The sequence below is a fragment of the Armigeres subalbatus genome, unplaced genomic scaffold (genome assembly GCF_024139115.2).
Source record: "Armigeres subalbatus isolate Guangzhou_Male unplaced genomic scaffold, GZ_Asu_2 Contig2079, whole genome shotgun sequence".
Lineage (NCBI taxonomy): Eukaryota > Metazoa > Arthropoda > Insecta > Diptera > Culicidae > Armigeres > Armigeres subalbatus.
This window is the reverse complement of record NW_026942923.1, coordinates 1-27,611: the sequence shown is the minus strand read 5'-3', so window position 1 is coordinate 27,611 and position 27,611 is coordinate 1. Positions and strand designations below refer to the sequence as shown.

The 27,611-nt window shown below is 42.9% G+C and overlaps 1 protein-coding gene and 2 long non-coding RNA genes across 3 annotated transcripts; 2 read left to right on the top strand and 1 right to left on the bottom strand.

The window, feature by feature from the left end:
* On the top strand, nt 1-816 carry LOC134203740 (uncharacterized). The gene is made up of 3 exons (XR_009977689.1): nt 1-156; nt 509-622; nt 700-816. It is a non-coding gene; the product is annotated as an uncharacterized LOC134203740 (long non-coding RNA).
* Nucleotides 817-10,672: 9,856 nt separating this feature from the next.
* On the bottom strand, nt 10,673-27,608 carry LOC134203745 (integrin beta-PS-like; the record flags this gene model as incomplete). Its single annotated transcript, XM_062678605.1, has 7 exons — nt 10,673-11,896; nt 11,960-12,434; nt 12,505-13,256; nt 13,317-13,751; nt 14,644-14,728; nt 26,791-27,019; nt 27,251-27,608. Coding segments are annotated over 7 exons (2,400 nt in total), but the record flags the coding sequence as incomplete, so codon positions are not given.
* On the top strand, nt 19,393-19,899 carry LOC134203741 (uncharacterized). The gene is made up of 2 exons (XR_009977690.1): nt 19,393-19,557; nt 19,678-19,899. It is a non-coding gene; the product is annotated as an uncharacterized LOC134203741 (long non-coding RNA).
* Nucleotides 27,609-27,611: the final 3 nt, after the last annotated feature.

The following is a 27,611-nucleotide window of genomic DNA, read 5'->3' as shown; positions in this document are numbered from 1 at the left end:
ATGCACAGATGCACAACACATCAATTAGTTTGACAGATAAAATTTCGGAAGAAAGTTCGGTTCGGAAGTCCCGACTTCCAAATTCTAAGTTGATGCTACGCCGACAATACTGATTCTGCGAGCAAGCAACGGCCGATCATTTCCCGCTGTACCGTGGTGAGTATCTATCAAGGTATCTATATTAGTGTTATCATCATGATACCGGATCATTTTGATGTGGGATATATCTTTCAACACGTAAAGAAAAAAAACTTATAAATTAAAACCTTATAAGCAACAACCTATTCGAAAATATCAATACACTAATTCATTATGCCATCTGATGAATGATCCCATACCAAAAAGTAATAACATTAATAAGTTAATGAAAAGTATAAGTTTTGGAATGTATGTGCCTAGTAACATTATTGTTTTTTACGTGGAAGACTTTCAGGGAGGGGTCCCTTGATTTACACCGCCGAAGCAGTTCGCAAATTTTTTATTAACATGTATCCTTGTTCCTTTTCAGAAATTGAATTAATGATAAAACACTGCTGCATGCCAACATCACTGATGATTCAATATCGTTCGGCGACTATCATCGAGCTATATCACCAACGGGATACAATAAAAAAATAAACAGGTAACTTTTGTTTTTCTTCTCGGCTTATACTTTTTGTAAGAAACCTGACATTATTTTATAATTTACATCTTCCACAGGAAAAAAATGCGAGCAGCATTAGTTGCAGCGACTTCAGTGAGTATAGCCGGTTGCATCATTGGCGACTGAAATCTACGTTTATGAATCCCGGTCTGAATAGCAGTTAACCAGTTAACGCACTTAACAATACCACTAATAATTTTAATTTTAATTCGAACACAAATTGAACTAAAATCAAATTGAAATTAAATTAAAGCTGAATTGAATTTAATTAAAGCTGAAGTAGAATTATCGTAAAAATATATTAAAAATGGAACAAAATTTAAATTTACTGATTACAAATAAAATTTAAAACTAAATTGAAATAGTACCAATAAAATAAATTGTACATCATTAAATTGAATTGTATTTTTATTGTAATATTGAAGTCGAGATTGAAGTGAAATTTATTTAAAATCCCATTGTATTTCTACTGTAAAACAATAAAAAAAATTAAGAAAAAACATTTGAAACACATTGTTTTCTATTGTTTTGGCCTTCGAAATCATCCCATTGAAGAACCGTTAAATCAATTGTTTTGCTCTGAATTTTGTATGAAAATTTTTCGATTTTTTTATTGTAAAGATACATAACAACCCCCCTTGTTTATTGTAAAAGTCCCATTTACCATTCATTTAATCATGGAAAACAATTGTCTCTGATTATGTGATTTAGTTGTTAAAATTCCATTACATTCATTGGTAATTTCTATGTTTTACATGGTGATGTAACAGTAAAATTTATAATATTCTAATCATATTTTTTATCCGGGTAGGTTTCGCAGGTTGCGACAGGATGATCTACGATGAATTACATCCCCGCAACTTCGACGTCGTGGCGCTGCAGGAGATTTGCTGGACAGGACAGAAAGTGTGGAAAAGCGGGCATCGGGCGGCTACCTTCTACCAAACTGTGGCACCACCAACGAGCTGGGAACCGGCTTCATAGTGCTGGGTAAGATGCGCCAACGCGTGATTGGGTGGCAGCCAATCAACGCATGGATGTGCAAGCTGAGGATTAAAGGCCGTTTCTTCAACTATAGCATCATCAACGTGCACTGCCCACACGAAGGGAGACCCGACGACGAGAAAGAAGCGTTCTACGCACAGCTGGAGCAGACATACGATGGATGCCCACTGCGGGACGTCAAAATCGTCATCGGTGACATGAACGCGCAGGTAGGAAGGGAGGAAATGTATAGACCGGTCATCGGACCGGATAGTCTGCACACCGTATCGAATGACAACGGTCAACGATGCATAAACTTCGCATCCTCCTGCGGAATGGTAGTCCGTGTAGTGACTAAAAAATAAAAAAAGTGGTGGACCTGTTAGCAAATTTCTAGCTCTATTGGGAAACTGATTGTGAAATCATGATGTTTGTTTATGTTTTTCCAAGCGCGATCTATCTTGGAAGAATAAAAAAAATGTAAATGCCGTTCTTGGTTCCAAGCCGGCGTTGCGTAATAAAGGTATGTAGCGAAAAGGATTAATTTTAAATGTGAGTTGTATACAATTTTCGAATGTTGAAAATTGCCTACGTCTCAAATGTACGGCCACCGCATAACGGTAATGATAACAAGGTAATATCATTTTTTTGTTAATCTGAATGTTGAAGTGTGTTGAAGGCATCGGACAAAAAAAAATCGTGGCTTTGATGCGTTGTCTGGGTAACCACGATCGAGTCTGAACAACTCGGTCAGGTCTGGACCAAGATGAATACACCACTAGGTGTTCCAATCTGCCAAATTCACGATTCAGCCATCTTGGATTTTAGTATGGGAGAGCCAGCCGGTTTGTTTATGTTTTGCACCGAAAATGAATTTTTCACCCCCGCCTTCTTCTCGTCCATAAATTGGTCAGATTGAAACACCTAGCTGTGTATTCATCTTGGTCTGGACAATTGAAAATTATTGAGGTTATACGATCTTCAGTTTTATGTTGAGAACAGAAGACAGAAAAAGAGAATAAGATGCATAGTTATGGAAAATTGGACAAGTAGCTAGGACGAGTAGGTTCCTGTGTTTCCTAATGAAATGAGTAGACCATAAAAAATTCTGCGGTGACAATACATAATTGTCTTTAAGTAGAGCGAGTAAGACTCTATAAAAAAAGGAGCGTGTAGGTCTCCACAAAAGGAGCGAGTAGTACTCCACAAAAAAAGGAGCGAGTAGGTCTCCACAAAAAAAAGGAGTGAGTAGGTCTCCACAAAAAAGGAGCGAGTAGGTCTCCACAAAAAAAAAGGAGCGAGCAGGTCTCCAAAGATATAGAATAGTGTTGAGCGAGTAGGTCTCAGCAAAAAAAAATAAATGAGTTTTCTACTTTATGTGTCGTCACTGCAGAATATGTTGGTGTAATATAATGGATATAAGAATGGATGTAGAAGCATAGAAATAGACAGTACTACAAAATCTCAAAATAATGAACAGGATCGTTGTTTGTTGGCTTAATAGAAACGCAAGAGATGCAAGTGTTAAAAAAAAAGTGATGTTTGGATAGATTTGTATTGAAATTAAATTCTATTTGGATTGGATTTGGATTCAATTTGCATTGTATTTTAAATGGATTTGAATTTGTTTTGAATGGGATTAAGATTGCATTTGGATTGGACTTGGATTGTATCCGAATTGGTTTGGATTGGATTTGGTTTCGATTTGAATTGAATTTGGATTTTACATGGATTGGATTTGAATTGGATATGCATTCGATATGGATTGGATTTGGATTACATTTGAATTGAATTTGGATTGGTTTTGATTTGGATTTCTATTGGATTTGAACTCGATTTGGGTTGGATTTGAATCGATAAGCATTTGATATGGCTTGAATTTGGATTGAATTTGAAATGGATTTGGATTGAATTGGGTTCGGATTGGTTTTGAAATGAATTAGAATTGAACTGGGTTTGAATTGGATTTGGATTGGTTTTGATTTGGATTTCTATTGGATTTTGAATTGGATTTGGATTGGTTTTGCTAGGATTTCTATTGGATTTTGATTATTTGCGGATTGGGTTTGAAGCAAATTAATATTACATTACTTGTATTGGAGTGGAATTGGATTGGGATTGGATTTGGACTCGATTTGAATTGGATTTGGATTTTACATAGAGTGGATTTGGATTTTACATGGATTGAATTTAAATTGGTTATGCATTTGATATGGATTGGATTTGAACTGGATATGAATTGAATTGGATTTAGATTTGACTTGAATTGAATTTGGATGAGGATTGTATTTGTATTGGATTTGGATTAGATTTTGATTTGAATTAGATTTGGAATGGCTTCGATTTGAATTGGTTTTGAATTGGATTTAGATTGGACTTGAATTAGATTTAGATTGCATTTGGATTGTATTTGGATTGAACTTGAATTGGATTCGAATTGGATTTGAATTAGATTTGGATTGGGTTTGTATTTTACATGGATTGAATTTGGATTTTACGTGGATTGAATTAAAATTGGATATGCGTTTGATATGGATTGGATTTGGACTGGATTTGAACTGGGTTCAGATTGGTTTTAATATTAATTTGGATTAGAATTGGACTGGGCTTGATTTGGATTCGAGTTTGACTTGGACGAATTGGATTGGATTTGGAATCGATTTGGATAGGATTTGGGTGTTACATGGATTGGATTTGAATTGGATATGCATTTGATATGGATTAGATTTGGACTGGATTTGAATTGAATAGATTGGATTTGTATTTTAGTTTGGATTGAATTTTTATTTGGGCTCGGATATTTTTTTTTATTTGGATCTTATTTAAATTGGAATGAACAAAATTTAGATTAGATTAGAATTTGAATTATTTGGATTCGGATTTTTTTTCATTGGGTATAGATTTTTTTAAATTTGGATCTTATTTAAATTGGAATTGTATAGGATTTGAATATGAATTGGATTGGATTTGGATATCGCTTTGTATTCAATTTGCGTGTGCTTTTATTGAACGTTTGTTGGATTTGGATTGGATTGTATTTGTTAGGATGTGGATACTATTGAATTTGATTTAGATTGGATTTGAATTCAATTTGGATTTTATTTGGATTGGATTGGATAAGGATTGAACTTGGATTGAATTTTGAATTGGATTTGGACTCGATTATTATTGGTTTTGGATTGAACTTGGATTGAAATTAAATTAGATTTGGATTGGATATGAATTGGTTTCGAGCTGGATTTGTATTGAATATGAGTTAAATTTGAACTGGGCTTAGACTGGATTTAGTTTTGATTTTGGATAAAAATTTTATTGGATTCGGATTTTTTTTAATCAAATTGGTTTGATATTTATTTCCGGTGTATTTAGCTGATGATGCAAGCTTGTACATGATGTTAGGGGCACGTAATATATTCTCTTGTCCTTTTAAAGAGTAGAGTAGAGGAAGAATGTAGTGATTACGATGGACGCTGGTGGATTATTTTGTAATGTGCTGAGATTGTTCAATTCAGTACAGATTTAACTGAATCAGTTTTAGCGTTGTTTCTCCTTTTCGCACCAACAATACTCTGTAAGCCATGTAAGCTCTTTCAATGATAGATGTCCATTGATGATGACAGTGAAATTTTGTGTGTGTGTGTGTATGAATGAAAGAGTGGCTCTGAAAAATTTATCGGCTGGGGGAAAAAAGGCTGCAAGAAAATGTGGGAAAGGGACAAGGAGTGCTCGAGATGAACGAGGCCGATCGGTTCAAGGAGATGAAAATTTGATGTGTCATTAGTCTATTGACAAATTTTCAGACGGATGGTAGTGTGGCGCATTCCTTCCGCAGGTGTTACACCCTCCGGGTGCAAGAAAACGATCTCAAGTGGGTTGGTGAACGAAACTCAAAATCTAGTTTTCTCCCACAGCAACTAGCCTCTTTCTGCCCTCTACCTCTGTAGGTTAGCGGACGATTGGTAAGTAACGGTAGTACAATGTACAAAAGACGGTGACTAACACAGTGGAAACTAAACCTAACGATGACTCGCACCAGCAACGATATTCAATCTTTCACAATTATACAATCATACACAAATTTCATATACGATGGAGAAAAAACCATCTTCCTTCATTCCTTTTTGCTCTTGTTGTGGCCGTCCCGTACTGTATGTGCAGCGGCGACGCTAAACGACAACAAAACGAAACGCGTTCGCCCCATCCTAGGTCGGTCGCGTTCGCATCATCCACCCTTTCAGGCCCGTCGGAATTACCCACGGCAACATTCCCCCACCCGTAAACCCTGTGGCGGCTCTCAGCAGCGCATGGTTTACTCATAACTATTCACTAGCCTTCGGCTTGTTGTAGCTCCGCTACATACGAATGTGGTACTGAACATCCATCAACTAAATGCCATCATCATTCTCCCACTCTCCTATTCTGGACTCGAGCGGAGCGATCAGGTGTAAATTATCGATTCCTATTAACAACAGCGGTGCTGCTTTTCTGTAGCTAAGAATTTCCACCTCCTCCAAGTGAGGAAAATCTAAATAATCTTTTGCATGTACCTGTTGGGAAGGGAGATACAACTTCTTCACCGTTCGAGCATCTACAAGATCGTAGCTGTCCGATGAACCTTGGCTGCAAACCTGGATCTTGATAACTTTCGACTGTCTTTCGTTTTGATGTACTCCGTTCGTCCAGTACATTTGCAGTGGTTGAATTGGTCCATCAGCCTTCAATATTTTGGCCAGCTTGTAATGTATAAGCGTCACAGCCGAACCTTCATCGATCATAGCTAGAGTTTGCACCCGTCTGCTTCCATTTGTCAATGTTACCGGTACCATCCTAAACAGAACTGTCGAATTCAACCGCCGATGACTATTGCATTGAACTTCCAATGGGGTATTATCATGCACAGCTCCACTATGCAATAGAGAATTGTGAAACTCCGGACACCCTTCTACCAAGCAGCGCTTCCTTATTCGACAAGGCAGATCTCCATGGTCGTACATGCAGCACGGACACAAATTCAACCGCTCCACAGTTTTCCACCGATCTTCGACACTTTGCTGTACGAACTCCGGACAGTTTCGTCCGAAATGTCCTGATTCTCGGCACACGGAGCATTTTACATCCCGATAACGTGGTTGAAACGATTGCTCCGGTTTCCTCACCGCATCCGACTGACATGGCTGACTGCTCAACGAAATATTTCCTCCGTCTGTTGCTTGGACGAATCCTTTTACTTTCGGCTTATCGTTTTTCTTGGCCTTTTCTTGTACCTCCGCCTTCTCAAAGGTAGCTTCAAGCGCCTTTTCCACAAGACCTTCCATAAAGCCCCCGAAGGTTTCCAAATCAACTGACTGCGCGCGTCGCTTATACTCCACCCACTCCATGGCGTAGTACGAAGGTAACTTCTGGATCAAGCTCTGCATCAAAATAGGATTTTTTAGATGATCAGCCAATCCCGCAGCTTTGAGATGCTGTGTGAATTCTTCAACGGCACTCCCAAACTCTATTACCGACTCTAGACTCTTAGCATTCGGTCCTTCTAATTCCTGGATCCTGTTAGCCAACCTGCTTGATAGAATCTCTGGATTCCCGGATCTGTTCCGTAGCTTCTCGATGATCAACGGTACATTTTCAGGTAAGAGAAGCCGGTTTCGTACTGCCTCCAACGCCTTGCCTTGGAGAGCTTCTTGCAGACGGACTAGGTTCTCGGCATTGGTAAAACCACACGACTTGTTTGCCTGCTCATACGCACTAAACAAAATTGGCCATTCTTCGGCGGCACCGTTAAACTTATGCAAGTTTCTCGGAAACACCGTCCTCGATACAATCTGCAGACGAGATGATCCTGTCTCCATCGCTTTCACTCTCGTGGAGACTCTCTCCGGAATGACATCGAACTCATCTTCCGAAGAATGGGAAATAACTTCCCTTTCAAACAATGGCCTTGGAAGACTAATGTCGGGTATTCCAGCATAACAACTGCTCGTACCCCGCTTTACTTCAGCCTTGCGTGGTTTCGGTGGCTTCACGTTGTTCCTAAGCTTCCTAGGAAACACATCTTCCAGTGCACCTTCTGCCATACTTATCAGCCTGTGCGCCATCTCATAATTCCGGAAAATCGTCAGCATCGATCACGAACCCCCATCGCTTCCGTCCAGATCGATGATTATCTTCAGAGCTGATCTTCTCTCTAACATCTTCTTCCGGCGGGCAATTCTCTTCCGCTCTAGCTCCAAGATCCTTCGCTGATTCTCCTCTTCAAGTTCCTCCAGTCGGTTCCACTCTTCGAGTTCTCTGAGTTCTCTCAAAGCGCGGGTCCGCGTCGACTCCGCCGACGGAACACTAACACCTTTCTTTAAGCACCCACGAACGCGACTGGTATTCTTGACCGGAACAGACTCGGCACGTTTCACGTGGTTACAATACCGACCGATCATGTCCGACAACGCATGCAACAAATCATGGTGATCATTCTCCGCGACGACTTCGCTTCCGCTTACGCGCTTCTTGCCTATCTCTGCCTGTCCCTGATCTCCTACTTCTGTCGAATCTTCAACGTCATCGACGTCTTCTATATCATTGTCCTGCGCTAGTTCCCTCGTCATATGTCCTTTAGTCAACTTCATCTTTCCCGACTTACCAATCTCCGTCTTACTACCTTCATACCGGCCAGAATGTTTGAAAACCACTGGAGAGATGGCTGGGGCACCCAACGAGGCTCGGATGGATCGATCTTCTCCCAGACAGGTCGCACAGAACCAGACCACCTCGGCGACGCTTTCATCGACGCCTACTCACTCACTCAAAGTGGTACCATTCTCGACACTTCTCACACATTGACGCTAGCATCGAAATCCTCTCCTTGATCACAGCACGGGTATTTGTAGGACATGGTAGTAGATTTTGAGCTATGTTACACCCTCCGGGTGCAAGAAAACGATCTCAAGTGGGTTGGTGAACGAAACTCAAAATCTAGTTTTCTCCCACAACAACTAGCCTCTTTCTGCTCTCTACCTCTGTAGGCTAGCGGACGATTGGTAAGTAACGGTAGTACAATGTACAAAAGACGGTGACTAACACAGTGGAAACTAAACCTAACGATGACTCGCACCAGCAACGATATTCAATCTTTCACAATTATACAATCATACACAAATTTCATATACGATGGAGAAAAAACCATCTTCCTTCATTCCTTTTTGCTCTTGTTGTGGCCGTCCCGTACTGTATGTGCAGCGGCGACGCTAAACGACAACAAAACGAAACGCGTTCGCCCCATCCTAGGTCGGTCGCGTTCGCATCATCCACCCTTTCAGGCCCGTCGGAATTACCCACGGCAACAGCAGGAGTGTTTAATTTTATTCGATTGGCCATTCGGTCGAGTAAAAAAAAAGAGTTCGGATACGACAGTCCGAAGCACCTTCTTTCCCCGCAAAAATATCCACAAGGCCACATGGAGATCACCTAACCAAGAAACGGAAAACCAAATCGACCACGTTCTAATCGACGGTAAATTCTTCTCCGACATCACGAACGTCCGCACTTACCGCAGTGCGAATAATGAATCCGACCACTACCTCGTTGCAGTATGCCTGCGCTCAAAACTCTCGACGGTGTACAACACGCGTCGAAGTCGGACGCCGCGGCTTAATATTGGGCGGCTACAAGACGGTAGACTAGCCCAAGAATACGCGCAGCAGCTGGAAGTGGCACTCCCAACGGAAGAGCAGCTAGGCACAGCGTCTCTTGAAGATGGCTGGAGAGATATTCGATCCGCCATTGGTAGCACCGCAACCGCTGCACTTGGCACGGTGCCCCCGGATCAGAGAAACGACTGGTATGACGGCGAATGTGAGCAGTTAGTAGAAGAGAAGAATGCAGCATGGGCGAAATTGCTGCAACACCGCACGAGGGCGAACGAGGCACGATAGAAACAGGCGCGGAACAGACAAAACTCGGAGGAGGAGGAAAAAGCGTCAGCAGGAAGATCGAGACCGTGAAGAGACGGAGCAACTGTACCGCGCTAATAACACACGAAATTTCTATGAGAATGCCTGATATGTGTAAGGACATAAACGGGAACCTTCTTACGAACGAGCGTGAGGTGATCCAAAGGTGGCGGCAGCACTACGAAGAGCACCTGAATGGCGATATGGCAGACGAAGATGGCGGTATGGTGATGGACCTGAGGGAACGCGCGCAGGACATAATTCTACCGGCTCCAGATCTCCAAGAAATCCAGGAGGAGATTGGCCGGCTGAAGAACAACAAAGCCCCTGGGGTTGACCAACTACCAGGAGAGCTATTTAAACATTCAGATATCGTACACACAGCGAAAAAAAGTTGTGATTCCAGCATTCCAACAGTTTTTATAAGTACTTAGGCTGTGAACCATTCCACCGATTCGTTTAACTTTTAGTTAAAATTTGATACTTCGATGGTTATTTTTCCATCGTGGTTAAAATTTTACTCCGAAAACGACCCATTTGAGTTTTGACAGATTGGTAGTTATTCGGAACGAAATGGATTTGGCGCCAATTTTCTCACGAACAAAATTTAACTATTGAACTGTCAAATCTAACCATGCTCCGGAGCAGGGTTATTTTTAACCACGGCGAAATAACCATCGAACTGTCAAATTTTAACTAAAAGTTTAACGAATCGGTGGAATGGTTCACAGCCTTAGATTATCGTTTTAACTTAGTATTTTGGCTTTTTTGTACATGTAATCAAGTAAAGATAAAAATGTCTTCAACGCCATTAAAGCGACGAACCATCCTCAATTTTGTGACCAAATAATCTCGGAATTTTCCCAATCAATCAACTAACGCCAGTCACCAGTCGATTTTAGAGGTGCCTAATTGAGCGAACCTAATCTACTAAAACTAAATGATCGAGACCTTCCTTGCTGCTATGAATCTTGCCACAGTGTCTTGTGATTGGTCCGTTTTTGTTGAAATTCTTTTAATATAAAATATAACAAGAACTGGAAATATTCATGGGCTGATATTTGTGATATTTCACTTACAATTCAAACTAAAACACACAACATTTCTACCGTTAAGAATTAGCTCTATTTCAATACATTTATTCGACACCTATTCGCATCGTTTACCATACAAATTTCACCTCACTAAATATTATCGTTTTGTAGATCGACTTGTTAATACGTTGCTTTTGGCTTTTTACCAATATATATGAAATCTCTCAATAAATTTTAAAAAAGAAAATAAATTATTTACATGAATATTTGAACTAGAATGTCGAAATAAATGATCAGTTTTCGATGAATAATGTTAATCAAGAATGGATATTCACAAACACACGTTAAAAAACTATAAATAAATGTTCGTAACGCTCGTTAGGTGTGCGTTACTTTACCTTTGAAACTTTGACAGATGTTTTTTTTTTGTTTATTGTTAATACAAATCCGGTTAAAAATTATCTATAAAAACGTATATATTAAAAATAGTTCTCGTTATAAAACATATCCCGTTCTCTTTTATACGGAGAGACCTGTCGTGTAACGCTGGGACGTCAAAACTCCCGATGGTTTCGATTGTTATAATAAAGATGGCAGCACATGTCGATCCATGCGAAGAACTACACTATCTTTCTATATCTGGCTTATTGGGCGTATAGGCTCAATTGTTTATTGCTTCGTAGACTTTTGGCTTGTATTAAAATGATCTGTTTCACTCCTTTTGAGGAAACATTATGCGCGAATAAGTACACTTTTGATTGTATAGATGCGTTACCGTAGATTGCATTCAAAGCAGTTGTCTAATTGTTTACGTACCTAAGATTTGTCATTAGTCTTTATGATGTTGGATGCCTACAATCTACTTCGGCAGCAAAAGGCGGTTTCCTAATTCACACGTGTTTTAAGGCTTTTTGCAATGATTGCAATAAGTTAGTTTGCCTTCGTCAGTATGGCGAACAATTGGCGATTCAATTAAAAAGAAAAGTTAAATTAGATCCAAATTTCTTGCAAGTTGTTGACTGATTCGCCTGACTCTGTCGGCACCAATAAAAGTGAGTTTCATTGGAGAAAGTAGCATTTTAGGAAGAGGGGTTACAGACTAGTATATGTTATTTGACCGACAATATTACGCTTGCTTTCCAAAATGTTCGGAAAAATGGCGTTGTATATCTTGACCAACTTTGTCGGCTAAAAACTTCCAGGCACTTGTTTGTTTTGGTTTCCATTTACTTGCCTGCATATGTTGGATTTTTGAAAGTAGTTGTCGCTTGTTTGTAGATTGGATTCTCGCCCTGTAGAATATATGAAAAATTTGAAAAATTGTTCTCGAGAAATTCGACATTGACAACGCTTACCGTATCCCACTTGGCCATCATTCGCTCCTTCTCGAAGCGTGCAAACTCCCGTCGATCGTGAATCGTGGTTAATAGCTTCCACAATAGGAGAACCGCCAGCCCAATCAGGACAACGGCAGCGATCACAGCTAACACAATCCCTAACATGAAAACTTTCGGAGGACATTCCCGCTCTTCTTGTGCCTTTACGACGATCTGTTCTCCACTGTCGTTATACGAGAATTCGTATCGGCAGTCATCCTCGTCAAAGAAGGTGCATTTGTTATCGTCTTTCTCTTCGTCGATCTCCACCTTCTGAACCGGAATCGGCACAAACAGGGTACAGTTGGAAGCACAGTCTGCCGGGTCAGCCAGCGGACCCGTTTTGTACTGTTGACATTGGACACAGTGCTTGAACTCGTTACACCGACCCGAACAGGTTGGACACTTCTCGCAGAAGCGTCCTGAGTAACGACCTTCTTCGGTTATCTTACATCTGCGAATGTAAAAAAGCTTTAGTTTAACAAGTCTTACGTATTGAGCGTATTCAGCCAAGTATTACTCACCTGCAGCCGCCACATTCGCAAGTTCCATGACCGGAACAGATCTCTCCACCGGAAGGCGGAATACAAGTTTCGTTTGTTGCCTTACAATCGCAAGCTGCGCCTGTCCAGCCTTCGGCACAGATACATTCTCCACAGGAGCAGACGCCTTGTTTTGGTCCAGAGCACAGTAAACCATTGTGACGATCGCAAGAAAAGTTGTCACACTCGCAGAACGTGCCGGAGATAACCTCTTCAGGGTTTACCCTTTTGTCACAGTCGCACACTCCACAGACGCATTGTCCACGCCCGCTGCACTCGATGGACGTATTTGTCTGTCGACAGTTCTCCGCGAAACCCGACTCCGTGTGGATGTCCGTAGCCGAACACTCGCACTTGTGCCCATGGTGGAACTCGTCACAGTCACAGATTCCGCACTTGTACGTTCCTACTCCGCTGCACTCCTCGGCATACTCCTTATAGTCAGGATTTCCTGGCAGCTCGCAAGGACAACTACACAGCATCTCGATGTCCACTGTCAAGCTCTCGTTGATACCAACTGGGTAGATCTGCAGTATCTGGTTCCAGTCCCGTGGGTTCTCCGGGCACTTCAGCAGGGTGATGTGGGCTTCAAAGTTGACGATATCTCCGACCTTAAGGCCGTCGCACTTGCTCGTTTGTACCAGCGGGCCATCACCCTTGCAACGGGAGTAGTACTTTACGTCAATGAGGCTGTCCGTACGGTTGTCCTTCATCTCCACGGATGAAGAAATTTTCTATAAAAATGCACAATCAACATCTCAAATTCTAACCAAAGAAAACTACTGCTAACTAACATTATACTCATCCCGAACCAGCGACACGATGTTGGACGAATCGTTGGACAACATAGCAGCCGACGAACCCTCCACTAACTTCGACAAACGGTCGTACACGGACAGCTCGTTCTGCGTCACCGCGAAGATCACGTTGATCGCGTTCTGCTTCACCTTCAGGTTGATCTGCGAGATGCTCGGATAGTCGTGGATGGTCGAGTGCGTGTACATTCCGCGTTTGTCCAGGTGGCACTCGCCATCGTTCGGCGTGATCACACCGCCCAGCTTGCCATCGCCAGCGTAGTGGAAGCCGGCATCGGTCGAGAACACCAACAGGCGACGGGCCATCTCGCGCCAACCGATCTGATCACGGCAGACCACGGCTTGCATGATCGCGTCGAAGCCTCCTTCGGGGGCGTCCAGGTTACCGGACACGGCTGCCCGCTCGACCTCTTCCTGCGATTCGACAGCGTAAGGCATCAATTACGGAGCATTGAGCGGCCAGAGTTCAAAACCCTGCCGATTACTTTAAGAAGCGATCGCAAAATCAAATCCCATAAGCCCAGAATGCATTCCAAAACCAAAGCGAACGTGACATGCAAAATAATTACGGTTAGCGGCATTTCTTAGCTTAAACTACGGATTAGTTTTAACGATGGCATGCAAGTTGATACCTCATTCTAAGCCGTCTAGATTGTGATTGGTGCAGATGACGAGCATTGGGAGAGGTGCCGATGCTGACAGTGTTGCCAGTTATTTGGAAAAAATGAGCGTCTTCGTCTCACATTCGGGTGGAATCCGTGATGTGATCCGAATATATTTGAGCATTTTTTCAGGAGGTTACCATAATGTGTGACATTTAGTGGGGTCTTCCAACTCGGACAGGAAGTGTTTGATGAGACAATATGAAGCAGTTGTACGGGGAATGAAGCTTTCGCAATACACTAATCTATAAGCTGACAAATCATTTCAATAATTAGGATTCAACAGCTCGTGGTGACGAAGATGACAGGGTGTTACAGCTCATTGCCTGGCTTGTTCTAGGAGCGTGATTAAGCCGTGTGCGCCGAAGGGTACACGAACGGCAGTTAAGGGTCAGTAACGAACGCGAACGAATGCATAGACCTCGCAGCTGGTGCTACTATTCGATCCTTTAGGATCGTTCGGGTTTTGTTGTACAAAGAAGTGACAGCTAGTTATCAAAGTTATTTTGCGTGCCACTTCTTTCTACAATCCTGACTTTTAAGCACAGCAGTGGGGCCAGCCACGCGAACCGATCTATCATGATGATTAGAAAACGGAAGGAAGATTAGGGGCTTCAGGACTCTATCCGAAACACGCAACTTACTGTAAACCGATGGGTGTCCACGCTGAGGGGCATGAGATTGTGATAGCCGTAGGGAGCCGCGCACTGGGGACATGGTTCACGGAGACTGTGTGCAGAGAAATATCGGGAACATGGTTGCCATTAATTTTGGATTTTTTTAACTGTTGGAATTTATGGATTTTCGTCACCGGAACATTTCAAATCGATGGTCTGTGCTCCAATCATACTCGCCGAGAATAGAAACGCGTGGGACTTTTGATGTTTCAGGATAAATGGTTTTTATGTAGACAGTATTGTCAAATCTTGAATTTTGGATTATAATTAACTTCATATAAAATGTGTCACGTTCCCAATGAATGCTCGTTGCTCATACACGCTCGTCCAAAATTCATACCAATCATTGTTCAGTATACAGGATCGCCCTTCCGATCTCAAGATCGTCCATCAGGATCAATGGTTCCTCTTTAAGAACTCAGGAATGGTTGTGCTATTGGAACGAAAGTCTTTCAGAGATGATTGTCTTCTAGAAATGATCATCCCCGTTTAAATAATAGTCTTTTATAGAAACGATTAGGGGAGTCCCGTAGCGTAGTTGGCTACACGTTCGCCTTGTAAGCGGATGATCATGGGTTCGAATACTATAATTTACTCTACAAAAGTGTTATGAAACCAACATAAAACCAAAATGTTACTAGTAGTGGGTCAATGTTTCAACTACTTAGAATGCTTGTAGAATAGATTGAATGTATCTGAGGGCAAGAAAACTGAATTATAAGAGACTTTTTTGAACGATTTTGTTATCCGACCTCCAGACTGTCGGTGAGAACAATGATCGATTCTCACCCCCTAGACCTATTACTACCGATGGCGGTAACGAAAGTTACTCAGCTAGAATCGTCTGCTAAACGATTGTCACTTAGATACAATCATGTTTTCCGTCAGGTTAAGGGCCTGTAAATCCGTCAGGTTATGGGCCCAGTTTCCGGATCGGGGAATTGACGGTCGATGTGTCGTTTGTAAATTATAATTAAAGATATATATTAATATTAATTATAATTAAAGAAATAAACGCAAGATGTGTACTAGGAGATGCGCGCATTAGAGAGGACCGTCGCCCAACTTCATCACTCCTCCGCGATGGTAAGCCCAGCCCTAACCCCAGAATCTCGGCCAGTTGACTGTTATGTACGCGCCAAAGGGGTGTTCGAGTGCATTGTTGCACATAAATAAAACGCGCACATACGGAAAAACATATTAACAACTTTAATAGATGATGAACTAAAACATAAACAAACATTCGCGGGAAGCGCGCGGACTGAATACATAACAAAACATAATGGCTTCTGTTGTGGTTCTTGCTATCGCGCATCAACGGGTAGCAGTGTTGGTGATGGTAGTGTTGCTGGTGGTTCAGTGGTTCTCAACATCTCCCCTTATAATACAGCTGGAACGGGTCGAACCTTATCGGCGGTCTTCGATAGCTGTCTGGATAGCTGTTTCAGTTGTACTTAACAGTGCAGGGCTTGATTCTACGATAGGAATCTGGACGTTGACGTGGACGGTTCACGAAATCCGGTGACTTCGCTCGGTTGAACTGACGTGGCTTGCAATGGTATCGATTGATCGAAAGGTGCAGCAAGCGATGATGGCATCTGTGCCACTGGTGCGGATGGTGTTGGAATTGCAGAAGGACATGACGGTTGAGGCTGGCTTGGTTGGTGCAGAATCCAGGCTTGCAAAAGGATGTCCAGCGGCAACTGATGATTGCTTGTCCTGGACGGGGTCGTCCCGGATGTTGCCACTCTGCCGGCGCTGGTTCGGTTACGTAGCTGGTTGATGTGCGACCGAAGCATACGCCTGTCTTCCACCCACACGTAAAACATTACGTTTCCAATTCGCTCCAAGACTACCGCAGGTGCCGATCTCCAGGAATTGTTGGTGTGCATCTAGGCAAAAAATGTGATCACCTTTTTTTAAATTACCTTGATTCTGATTGGTCGTTCACTTGCGGAACGGTTGCCGGACGAAGTAAGTCCAGACTGATCCGAATTCTGCTCCCAAATATAACTTCGGTAGGTCATCAAGAAAGTGTCCAGTGTCTCTTGGATGGCTCCTTTCCCCTCACGGATTTTCCTAATTGCTCGCTTGAAAGTGTCCATGAAGAATTCTGACTGCCCGTTTGATTGCGGATGAAATGGCACGGTGGTCACTGGTCGACACTGGTAAATTTCGTACCGTGATCACTGACTAGCGTCTCGGGCATGCCGAGACGAGCAAAGAGACTCCGCAGAATACAGATGGTACGTCAGAATAAAATTTGAGTTTGCCACCAACACATTTTCGGAAGTGTGGATTGACTTCCGAACTTCAATTTGATCCTATTGATCCAGCGTAGTCGATGTGAACACGCTGCCCATGGTGCGTTGATTTGGGCGGACTTTTGGCTGCAGCTGCGCAACTGTTGCATGCCTGACATAGCTTCGCGCAATCGGCTCCATACGCTGGATCCCCGGATGGCCACGATGAAGATGGTGGAGGCAACGCATCCGGAACTCCGCTGGAATCACAAGGCGTTCAGCAAAAATGATGCACTCTTGAACCGTTGATAACAAGTCGCAAAGGTCGAAGAACCGTTGAACCTTTTGGTCTGTGATGGCTTTCTTTGATTGCGACCAGCCATGCTGAATAAAGCGGAAGACCTTGCTAAGTACTGGGTCGGAACGGGTGGTTTGCTGAATCGCCCTGAAATGGAGAGGAAGTGCTTCAACTGCATCTAAAACGATCGATCTTACATCATTCTCCGTGATGACGCTGGGTATTCCTCCGGCTTGACGTGCTGGTTGATCAGCCAGGACAGAATGTCGGAGTTCCCGAATTTGTCAGTACTGATGTAGACGATATCGCCTTGTAAATTGGAATTCCTTTCTTTGAACCGAAGATTCGAAGCAGTGGAGCGTGATCGGTGTGCAGATTGAAATGGCGACCGAACAGCATTTTATGGAACTTGGTCGCAGCGAAGATGATCGATGAGTCACTCGCGATCCGGTGCTCTGCAGGTGTCAGCGCTCTGGAAGCATGTATGCACTTCTTTTTGGGATACAGCATTACAGGTAATGGGAAAAGAATTACAGCAATTAAACAAGAACACTTTATTAAAGTAAACTAAATTTGAAACACGCGTCCTAACACGCGAGCAACGCTTTCAATAATGAAAAAACAGGAAACTTTAACAAGCGCACAAACCGCGCCTATTTGCTGAAAACTTGATAGGCGGTGCTGCCAGATGCAAAAACGCCAACATGACAGCACAGCTCTGTTGGTAAGAGCATCTCGATCGTTGCTCCTTCCAATACTCCTCCTCAACGATCCTCGACGGTCAATCCTAACATACCGGCGAACTTCCGCAGTTTTATATGTCCCAGCGCCTTGGTGAGTATGTCTGCAACCATGTCTTCGGTGGGGCAATACAGCAACTCCAACAATTTCACATCACACAACTATGTGTCTCGATCGCTTCGTTGCCCGATCTGAACTTACAAATTTGATGCAACTCTGGTTATCTTCCCACAGCGTGACTGGCTTGAACGACGGCTCTCCGAAATCTTCGAATAGGTTCAATAACCAAACCGCTTCTTGGCTTGCCTCACTTAGTGCTACATATTCCGACTCCATCGACAAAGTTACGAAATCCTGTAGACGGCTTGTCCACGAAATTGCTCCTCTGGCATACATGTATACAACTCCGGTGGTAGACTTCCGAGTTTTCAAATCACCCGCCCAGTCCGCATCTGAGTATCCAGTCAGCTTACCTTCAGGATCTCCGTATTGTAACTTCCACTTTTTCGTTCCTTTCAGGTAGCGAATCACACGTTTAGCAGCTACCCAATCAGCCTCTGTCGGTGAACATACACTTCTTCCCAAAATAGACACACTTGCAGCGATGTCTGGTCTAGCACATACAGCGATGTACAACAATGCTCCTACACACAAAAAACGAAAATTGTTTTAATAAATATTTTCAACTTTACATTTAAAAGTTGTTTTATTTTCTTAAAATTAAAAGTTTATTTTTTACTGTCAAAGTGAATTTATGATTTTAAAAGTTTTTTTCTCCAGTGCAGAGTGTGAATTTGAAAGTATTTTCTTTCAGTGTTAAAATGTTAAAAATGTCAACATAACCTATGGTCCAATGCACCGAGTTCATCATTGACGTTTGAGCGGTGCGCTATTTACTTAGAATGAATACTTTTCCATTCATCGAGTTCATGCAAGTGTTCATTTTTAGTAAACAGCGCCCGACTCAAACGTCATTGTGTTCATTCGGTGCATTGGACCATCAAAAACAAAACTTTTTGTGATTGTGTGGTTCAGTCAAGCATCCATCACAAATCAAAACATCAATAAAAGTTTTGAAAAACCGCGTTTTTCATGTTTTCCTAAATTGCTAGAGTTTTTCAATCATTTAACGAAAGGTAGGTCTTAAAAACTGGGAGCAACAATTACAAAGAATTCTGATTTTATTGCTCATAAATATTATTATTTAACTTTATCTAGATTTTGTGGAGGTGTCGTTATGAGCGATGATCAACCGTTATCACGCAGATCTGCCGTTTTCACCAGGTTTTCACGCAAAACTAAGTGTTTATAGCGAATCATAAATTGGCGCGGGCTGCTACCAAAATATGTAGAGTAAGTTTTTAATCGAAGGCTTCCAAAAGTGTTTTCTCGACCGGTAACTAATAATTTGTTTTCTCTTTTATCCAGTTCCTCTCATGGCTCATCGCGGAAGGAATCATTTAACCCCGACTGCGATACCAGCAGGAAGTTGAGTTCTCTTCTTGCCCAGCAGATATATTGACCAATGGTTCCTGAATGGACCTTTGCTTTAAGCCTCATATCACTGGTCATACTCCGGATCCTACAAGTTTTTCAATAGTAGGTACTTATTTGTTAACTGCAATAATTGCGCCATGTTTTCATTTTTCACATTATCACCGGTGAATATTTCTGTATAAATAAATAAATACTAATGTTTATTCATATGATCTGTTTCAGTGATATGGTCCCCATAAGTCTCATGTCTACCAGCGATTCGGCATAAATTATGCATCGAGATCGGGAGATTTACCGTCATAGCATCAATCGGAAGGAGACAAGGAAAGGCCGGCAATGGAAAGATCCGGGAAATTTAGAGTCGAGATTTTGTATAAGTCAATTGCTATGTAATTTGTTTATTTACAATCCGTCAATTAAAATAATTCAAAATATATCCTAATATTTTCTTGACTTGATTATTTCAATTTTAATAAAAACCCAATAATAATAAGGACATCGTCATTTGAAACAAAAATATTTCACTTTTATTTTTTACAGTGTATCATTTTTGATTTGACAGTACAAAAACTTTTAATTTCAGAGCGCAATGCCACTTTTGAAGCATGGTTGTTCCAAAAGCTGGCGTACTTTTGTTCTGAACATATACAACTCTCTACGAAAAAGAACCAACGCAACTTTTTATTTTTACCAACGGTTTTTTTAATTTTACTAACGATTTTTCTTTCTGTGTACTAGACTCCGATATTTGGTGTTTGTTTCTAGTAGAGGACTGTTCTCTCGAGTTTTGATAAAACCATTCTCCATTGGGGTCTTTGCATTCTTGGCGTCACATAATTTAAACTGCTCCGTAACTCGTCCAATATAGCTTTCCAGACAAATTCCATATTTGCCATCTTCTTTCGAGATTTCCATTCCAAGGAAATAGTTCGCGTCTACTAGATTGGTAATCTCAAAATCTTTATTCAGGGCCACGTAGACCTTTTCGATCTCCTCCTCGCTCTCGCATCCAATCATTATGTCATCGACATATACCAGAAAATATAAACGTTTCCCATTCACAATCTTGGTATAGAGGCATGGATCAGCTCGACTCTGCTTGAACTTCAGCTCTTGGAGAACGGCATGCAGCTTATGGTTCCAGCAACGAGTCGACTGTTTCAACCCGTAAATGCTTCTTTTCAGCCTACATACCTGCTTCTCCTTCCCTTTGACCTCGAATACAGTCGGTTTTCGCATGTAGATCTCCTCCTCTAGCCTTCCGTACAGATATGCAGTCTTCACATCAAAGTGCTTCAATATCAAATTCCGTTTGGTCGCAATAGCCAGGAGTGTTCGTAATGTCGTCTGTTTTATTACTGGAGCGAACACCTCGTCATAGTCCTGCCCATTCTTTTGACAGAAACCTTGGGCAACTAGACGAGCCTTGTACTTTACAGTGTCGCCAGCAGCATTCCTTTTCACCTTGTAAATCCATTTGCACCCAACTGGTTTACGCCCAGCTGGGAGGTCTAACTCCCATGTTCCGTTGTCCACGTGAGAACGTAGCTCCTCCTTCATGGCTTTCCGCCATCTCTTGCCACAGCTTCAAGCATCACGAAGCGTTCGGGGTTCCATCTCCTCCTATAGTGGAAGAGTGTCTGCCACAAAAATCTCCTCTATCAGACGCCGAGGTGCTAATCCTTTCGTCGATCTTGATGATCGCCTTGCGATTTCATCCATCGGAAAACCATGGAAAGATGAACTTGCTTCGGATACACTAGCATAGTCAGAAATATCCAAACGATTTTCTTCATCATCACTGACTTCAACTTCTTCATCGCTATCTTCAATTTCCTCGGGAACTGCTTCAATCTCTTCGATATTTTTCCCATTAAGCGGTAGAATAACATCTTCACGTTTCATTTCAGGAAAAATTGACACTTCCTTCTCTGGAAATCCGCGCTCATGGATCACTTCTTCACGTACTTCCACAAATTTCGCATCACGGCTTATCAAAATCATGTCGTTCTCAGGATTCAAGAAACGGTATGCTTTCCGTCCCTCTGCATATCCAACGAAGATTAACTTCACCGCTTTCGGATCCAATTTTTTGCGTTTTTCTTTCGGGATATGAACGTACGCATCCGAGCAAAAAACACGCAGATGCATATACGATGGTTTCTTGCTATGCCACAACTCATAAGGTGTCTTCTCCAGAACTGATGACGGAAGACGATTTTGGAGGTAATTTCCCGTACATAGAGCCTCACCCCAGTACCTCTTGTTCAATCCTGACTCGAGAAGTAAACATCGAACCATTTCGACCTCATAACGATTCTTCCGTTCCGCTTTGCCGTTTTGCTGTGGTGAATACGGCGCAGTTTGTTGCAAAATAATACCATTGTCAGCCAGAAAACGCTTGAACGCCGTGCTGGAATATTCTCCTCCTCCATCCGAGCGAATGATCCGAGGATACCGTCCAAATTGGTTCTTCATCATACTGCAATATTCGCGCACTTTTGCATCAACCTCTGCCTTTGCTTTCAACAGGTATACCACTGTGTAACCGCTGAAATCGTCGACCATAGTCACGTAGAAACGATTACCGCTGGGTGTGGCAAGGCAACCTCCATTGGACCTCCAACGTCCGAGTGCACCAGATCTCCCACCGCAGACGATTTGCTATGAGACTGCCTCGGAAACGAAATCCGGCTCATTTTACCTTGCATGCAAACTCCGCAAACGCATTCAACAGTACACTTTTGTAATTTCAGACCGAAGCCCAACTCTTGACGCACGATCTTTGCAGTTGCATTCGGATCCCGATGACCCAGCCTACGATGCCACAAATGTTCATACAGCTCTGGATGATTCTGAGTGGTTGAAAGAACTCGTTCCGGAAACTTTTTCAAACGATATAATCCTCCGCTTCTCTCGCCTACAAGTACTGCTTCCTTGTCGCGTAGGACTCGACAGCCAGTTTTCTCGAATACTACACTGTACCCAAGATCACAAATCTTTCCTACGAATAACAGATTTCCTGCGAGAGATGGCACATGGTACACATCGTTGAGCGTCACGTTCATCTGTTTACCACTTCCAGTTAAGATACTACCTTCCCGGTACCTGACCCACCGGACTTGATGCGAGTACCGTCAGCCAAACAGATCTCCACACTTTTGCTTCGGTTCACGTTGGTCAACATCTTTGCTTCACTCGTCATGTGAGACGTTGCACCGGAATCCAAATACCACATTCCGGCATTACATAAAGATGCAATCAGACACATTTCCATCATTCCACTTGACACTTCTGCTGCTATATTTGCTTTCCCAGATTCTTTCTTCTCTTTCTCAGATTTATCCTTTGCCAATTTTGAACAATCACGGCGGAAATGTCCGGGTTGGTGGCAGTAATGACAAATTACTTCCTTCTTCTTCTTTTCGAATGTCTTTTTACCACTTATGGTCTTCAGAGCCTTTTCCTTGCTCTCTATATCGCCCCCACACACTTGACGACGACGCCACTCTTCGCGCAGTTTGCTTTTTACAAACTCCACTGTTACTTCCGCCTCCGGGCGGTTTTCAATCACGTTAATGAGAGTACGACATCGGAAGACTCGAGAGGATCCAAGCCATGAACACTCTGTCTTTCAGTCCCTCTCCCATTACCTCTAACTGATTGTGCAATGTTGTCATATCATTCAGATGTTCTAACAAATTGCCCTCTTCTGATAACCGCAATGAACACAAATTCCGCAGTACATGCAAAGTGGGTGACAGGGATAACGCCTCATGAATTTCCTTCAATGAGTCCCACATCTCTTTTGCAGTCGTTTTCCTGATTATGTGAACCAGTTGCGTGTCTTCAACAGCCAAACCAATCATGGCACGAGCTTTTCCATCCTTCAGGATCCAGTCGGCTGTCGGTTCACTAGGCATGGCATTCACGACAACAGAGGACAAATCTTCTTTTACCAGGAAAAGCTCCATTTTGAATTTCCACACCGCGAAATTATTGTCATTTAATTTTTCGAATGATACTTTCACATCCGCCATTTTGCTCAACACACGCATGCGACGAAACCGAACGAAAAAAAATGTCCTCGAGCTTCACTATCTACACTGGGCTACTGCAAATTCCTCAATACCGCTGGGACCATAACCTTTTGGGATTTTCTTTTTGGTAATGGAAACTAGTATGCGAGGAATTACAGCAACTAAACAAGAACACTTTATTAAAGTAAACTAAATTTGAAACACGCGAGCAGCGCTTTCAATAATGAAAAAACAGGAAACTTTAACAAGCGCACAAACCGCGCCTATTTGCTGAAAACTTGATAGGCGGTGCTGACAGATGCAGAAAACGCCAACATGACAGCACAGCTCTGTTGGTAAGAGCATCTCGATCGTTGCTCCTTCCAATACTTCTTTCAGCGACCCATCTGGAAATTTGTGGCTGTTGGTCACACCAAAGCCCACTGAAGATGCATCCGCTGCTACTACTATCGGGAGCTGTGGATTGTAGTGGGTCAGCAACAAGTCGGACTGGAGAATTAGCTTGAAGGTAGTGAATGATTTCTCACACTTCGCTATCCAGGCGAACTTATTGTCGGCTTTGAGCAGCTCATCGATCGGATATCGAAGCTTGCGCATACTCGGGACGAATTTCCCGTAATAATTGATCGCCCCCAAGAACGAGCGAACTTCCGATTTTTTTTCGGCACTGGCGTATTGCAGGCATAAAGGCTGCCTTACACCTCGGGAAAATTTTCGCCGGAATTTGGTCCCCGCGTATTTTAAATGGGGCCGGGATTGAGGTGTAAGGTAGCCTTAAGCCATCTTCGCCATTGGCTGGAACCATGCTAATCGATAAGGTGTCCAACGTATGTTATCTGTCGCTGGCCGAGCGAGCACTTTTCGGCTTTGCTGGTAAATCCGATTTCCTGGATGCGACGAAGCACTGCTCGAAGGTTGCGTTTGTGGTCTTCTTCGTCGACTCCGCCAACTGAAACGGCATCGATCGCAAAGTGCGACGTTTGCAGAAAAAGCACGTCTTCTTCGACACAGTAGTGGCAATCAGTTACCGGAACGATCCTTACGCCGCTCGTACTCGTCCAGGTGTTTTAACTTGCCAACCTGTCGACTGTCCACGCGGTCACGGGTCCCCTGTATGAATCCGGATCACCTCGCCAAGCAAATGGCTTTCCAGGTCGCCTCCTTCAAGCAGGTTTAGGTTGCAAAGTTTCTTCAGGACGAAAACTGTCGATGGTACGGTGACCTTTTCAGGGCACGACCTCAACTAAAAATCTTTGGCAGCAGCAGCCGTCTTCACGAGACTTTATTGAGTTTCGTCGATGCACAGCCCCATGGTAGCGTGGGTCTTTTTGTCGTCCCACTGTGCCACGTTTTTGGACTCCGGCGTTTCAACGAAGTACCATAATTCCTCGCGGATCAAATTAATCTCCATTCTGAACTTCCATGTTGATCGCCGCCATCCCTCACGCCACACATGCAGCAGAAAAACTTTGCCGAAAACTAAAAACGTTCTCGCGCTCTTGCCGAATCGAAAACGCTATTTCCGCGTAACCTCCACTGGGCCCATAACCTGTGGGGGGTTCCAGTCCGAAGGTAAATCTTGTGTGCCGTTTAAAACTATCGCTTCACGGGTTAAAGCATGCGTCGAGACAATGGAATGAATGCTTCGATGTACTTGTCAAGCAACTAGGAGAAGCTCCAACAATCTTTGTCTTTACGTCCGAGGTCCCGCAAAGGGTCCGTCCATCTTGAGAAGAAGCTCGTACATACGGCATGCCTCGCGAGGAAATTTGAGATGGTCCTGTAGTTTTCTCTGGATAAAGATCGACAGATACGTGAAGAAGGAACGTATCAGCGCGTATCAGCCAAAAGTCCTTCATGGAGAGTCTCACTGTTTCCAAATGGAGCCAAAGCCCGTTACGAACCACCAGGCGGTGCCGGCAAGCTACTGAGGGAAATCCACCGGTCTTGGCCGGGTTAGTGCATCGGTCAACAAGCCACATCAACACCCCGAGAAGCCCCGTCGGTCCATCTGCAGTCGACGGGCACGTGTTGTGCATAGTGCAGTGGAAGCGCCAATCTCTCCTCACTCGGAAGCCCTCGTCAAACGATTGACGAAAAGTTTGCGATTGTTAAGAGTGAACCAAAGAAGAGATCACAACCGAAGTGCCAGATGATCGAACAATCCTATTCTAACAACAACCTATTCTTGAAGTCAATCGTATTTCGGAATAATCATCCCTAGGGCGGAATAATGTCCTAGGGCTAATCGCCTCTCCAGTTCAATTGACTTCTGCCAACGATCGTCCATCGGAAATAATCATCGTCTAGAAATGATTGTCGAACTTTAAAAATGATCGTCCCTTGATAGTAGAAAATATGTAATTCTGATTTTAATCATAATTTATGACACTTATTTACAAACAATTCCTTTAATAACCGTAGATGTTGTAAAATATTTCAACACATCGTCAGCACAATCTTAAATAAAATACTTTCAGACCGCATAATAACAATTAACGGTTTTAGAATAACTGAGATTTTTACCAAACAAACAACTACATTTAAGTATATAACATGCATTGAATAAATAGTGATTATGAACATGAATAGTACACAACAATGATAACACAAACACATTTTTTAAACATTTAAAGCATTCCGATATCTATAGAGTGGAAAAAACTAATCGAACTTCATATTAAATTACTTAATCAATAACTGAACGCTTTTTCAATTTTGAAGATTTAAATAATCGAATATTCTATAACATTTGAAACAATTAAATAATATCCAGGAAAAAAAAACGAAATATGACCGAAAAAAGAAACCGTGAAAACCTCCGCCAATCTACAACTATTGCAATGTTCTACTGAATGCACAAATGACCTTATTCTTAAATTCCTATATCGTACAAACAATTTGAAGGAAAAAGTAACATGTGGACGACCAAACTACCATCCATTAACGGTAAACAGCGATCGCTTGGAATGCCACCAATGGTCAGAATAGAGAGAAAAAAAAACTTACGGAAAACCGACTGGTGTCGACGCTCAGCGACATGTGGTTCTTGTAACCGTACGGGGCTTCGCAACCGTCGCATGGATTTTGCAATCTGCCATTGCGTTCGCACGTGCCAGGGGTGAAGAACAATAGAAATTTATCGATTAACAAATAATTAGCACATGTGTTCGAACGGACACAAAACTCGGTGACGATCACGTCGTGGCAGCCAATTCGACGGAGTATGATTGACGGATGTGCTGAAAGTAGATTAATTTCCGACAAAGAGGGCACACCTCCGAACGGTACTTACTTCTTCGGCACGGTTGAAACGTACGGCATCAGGACCTTGTCGACGAATGAACCGAACCCGAGTCGGAAGTTGGACGTAATCTTCTGCATCTCCTCGGCCAGCTGGGCTCCGAGCAAGGACAGCTTCTCCTTGTCGTCCTCCATGGACTTGGACAGATCCATGAGGTAGTACAGATCGACGGGGTAGTCCTCGGCTTGCGAGTACTTGACGCCTAATCGGTAGACTTCGTCTGAAAATAAGCATTTGATTAGCTGCTATTAGGGAACGTCCACAAATTACGTAACGCTTAGAGGGGGGAGGGGGGGTTGAGTGAAGTGTGACAATCCATACAAAATTTTCAAATGATTCATACAAAAAGTGTGACATAGGGGGGAGGGGGTTTTCAAAAAGTCCATTTTTGCGTTACGTAATTAATGGATCTTCCCTTAGTGATGTCGAAACCGTATGACAATGAACTCACTCAATCGCAACTTCAGTTGCACCCTCTGCGGGTAGATTTGCACAATGCTCTGTCCACTGGCGCTCATGCTTCCGGAAGAGGACGAGGATGACGACGAGCTGGAGTGAGACGATGAGGACGATGACCAGTGCGAACTACCGGACATCTCCGCTTCGTAGCCACCGCCGGCTCCACCCACTTTGGTTGGTTTGCTGAGTTCCCTGGCGATCAGCGTGATCGCTTCGTTGCTCGGGTCCACAGTGTACTCCTCCGGGCAGTAGCCGACGTCGTGACCGTGGCATCGCGGCTTGGTGAAGTTGGCCTGAGTGCACCACCGACAGTTGCTGGTCTGGATGCACTCGCGGCAGGTCGTTTTGCCCGG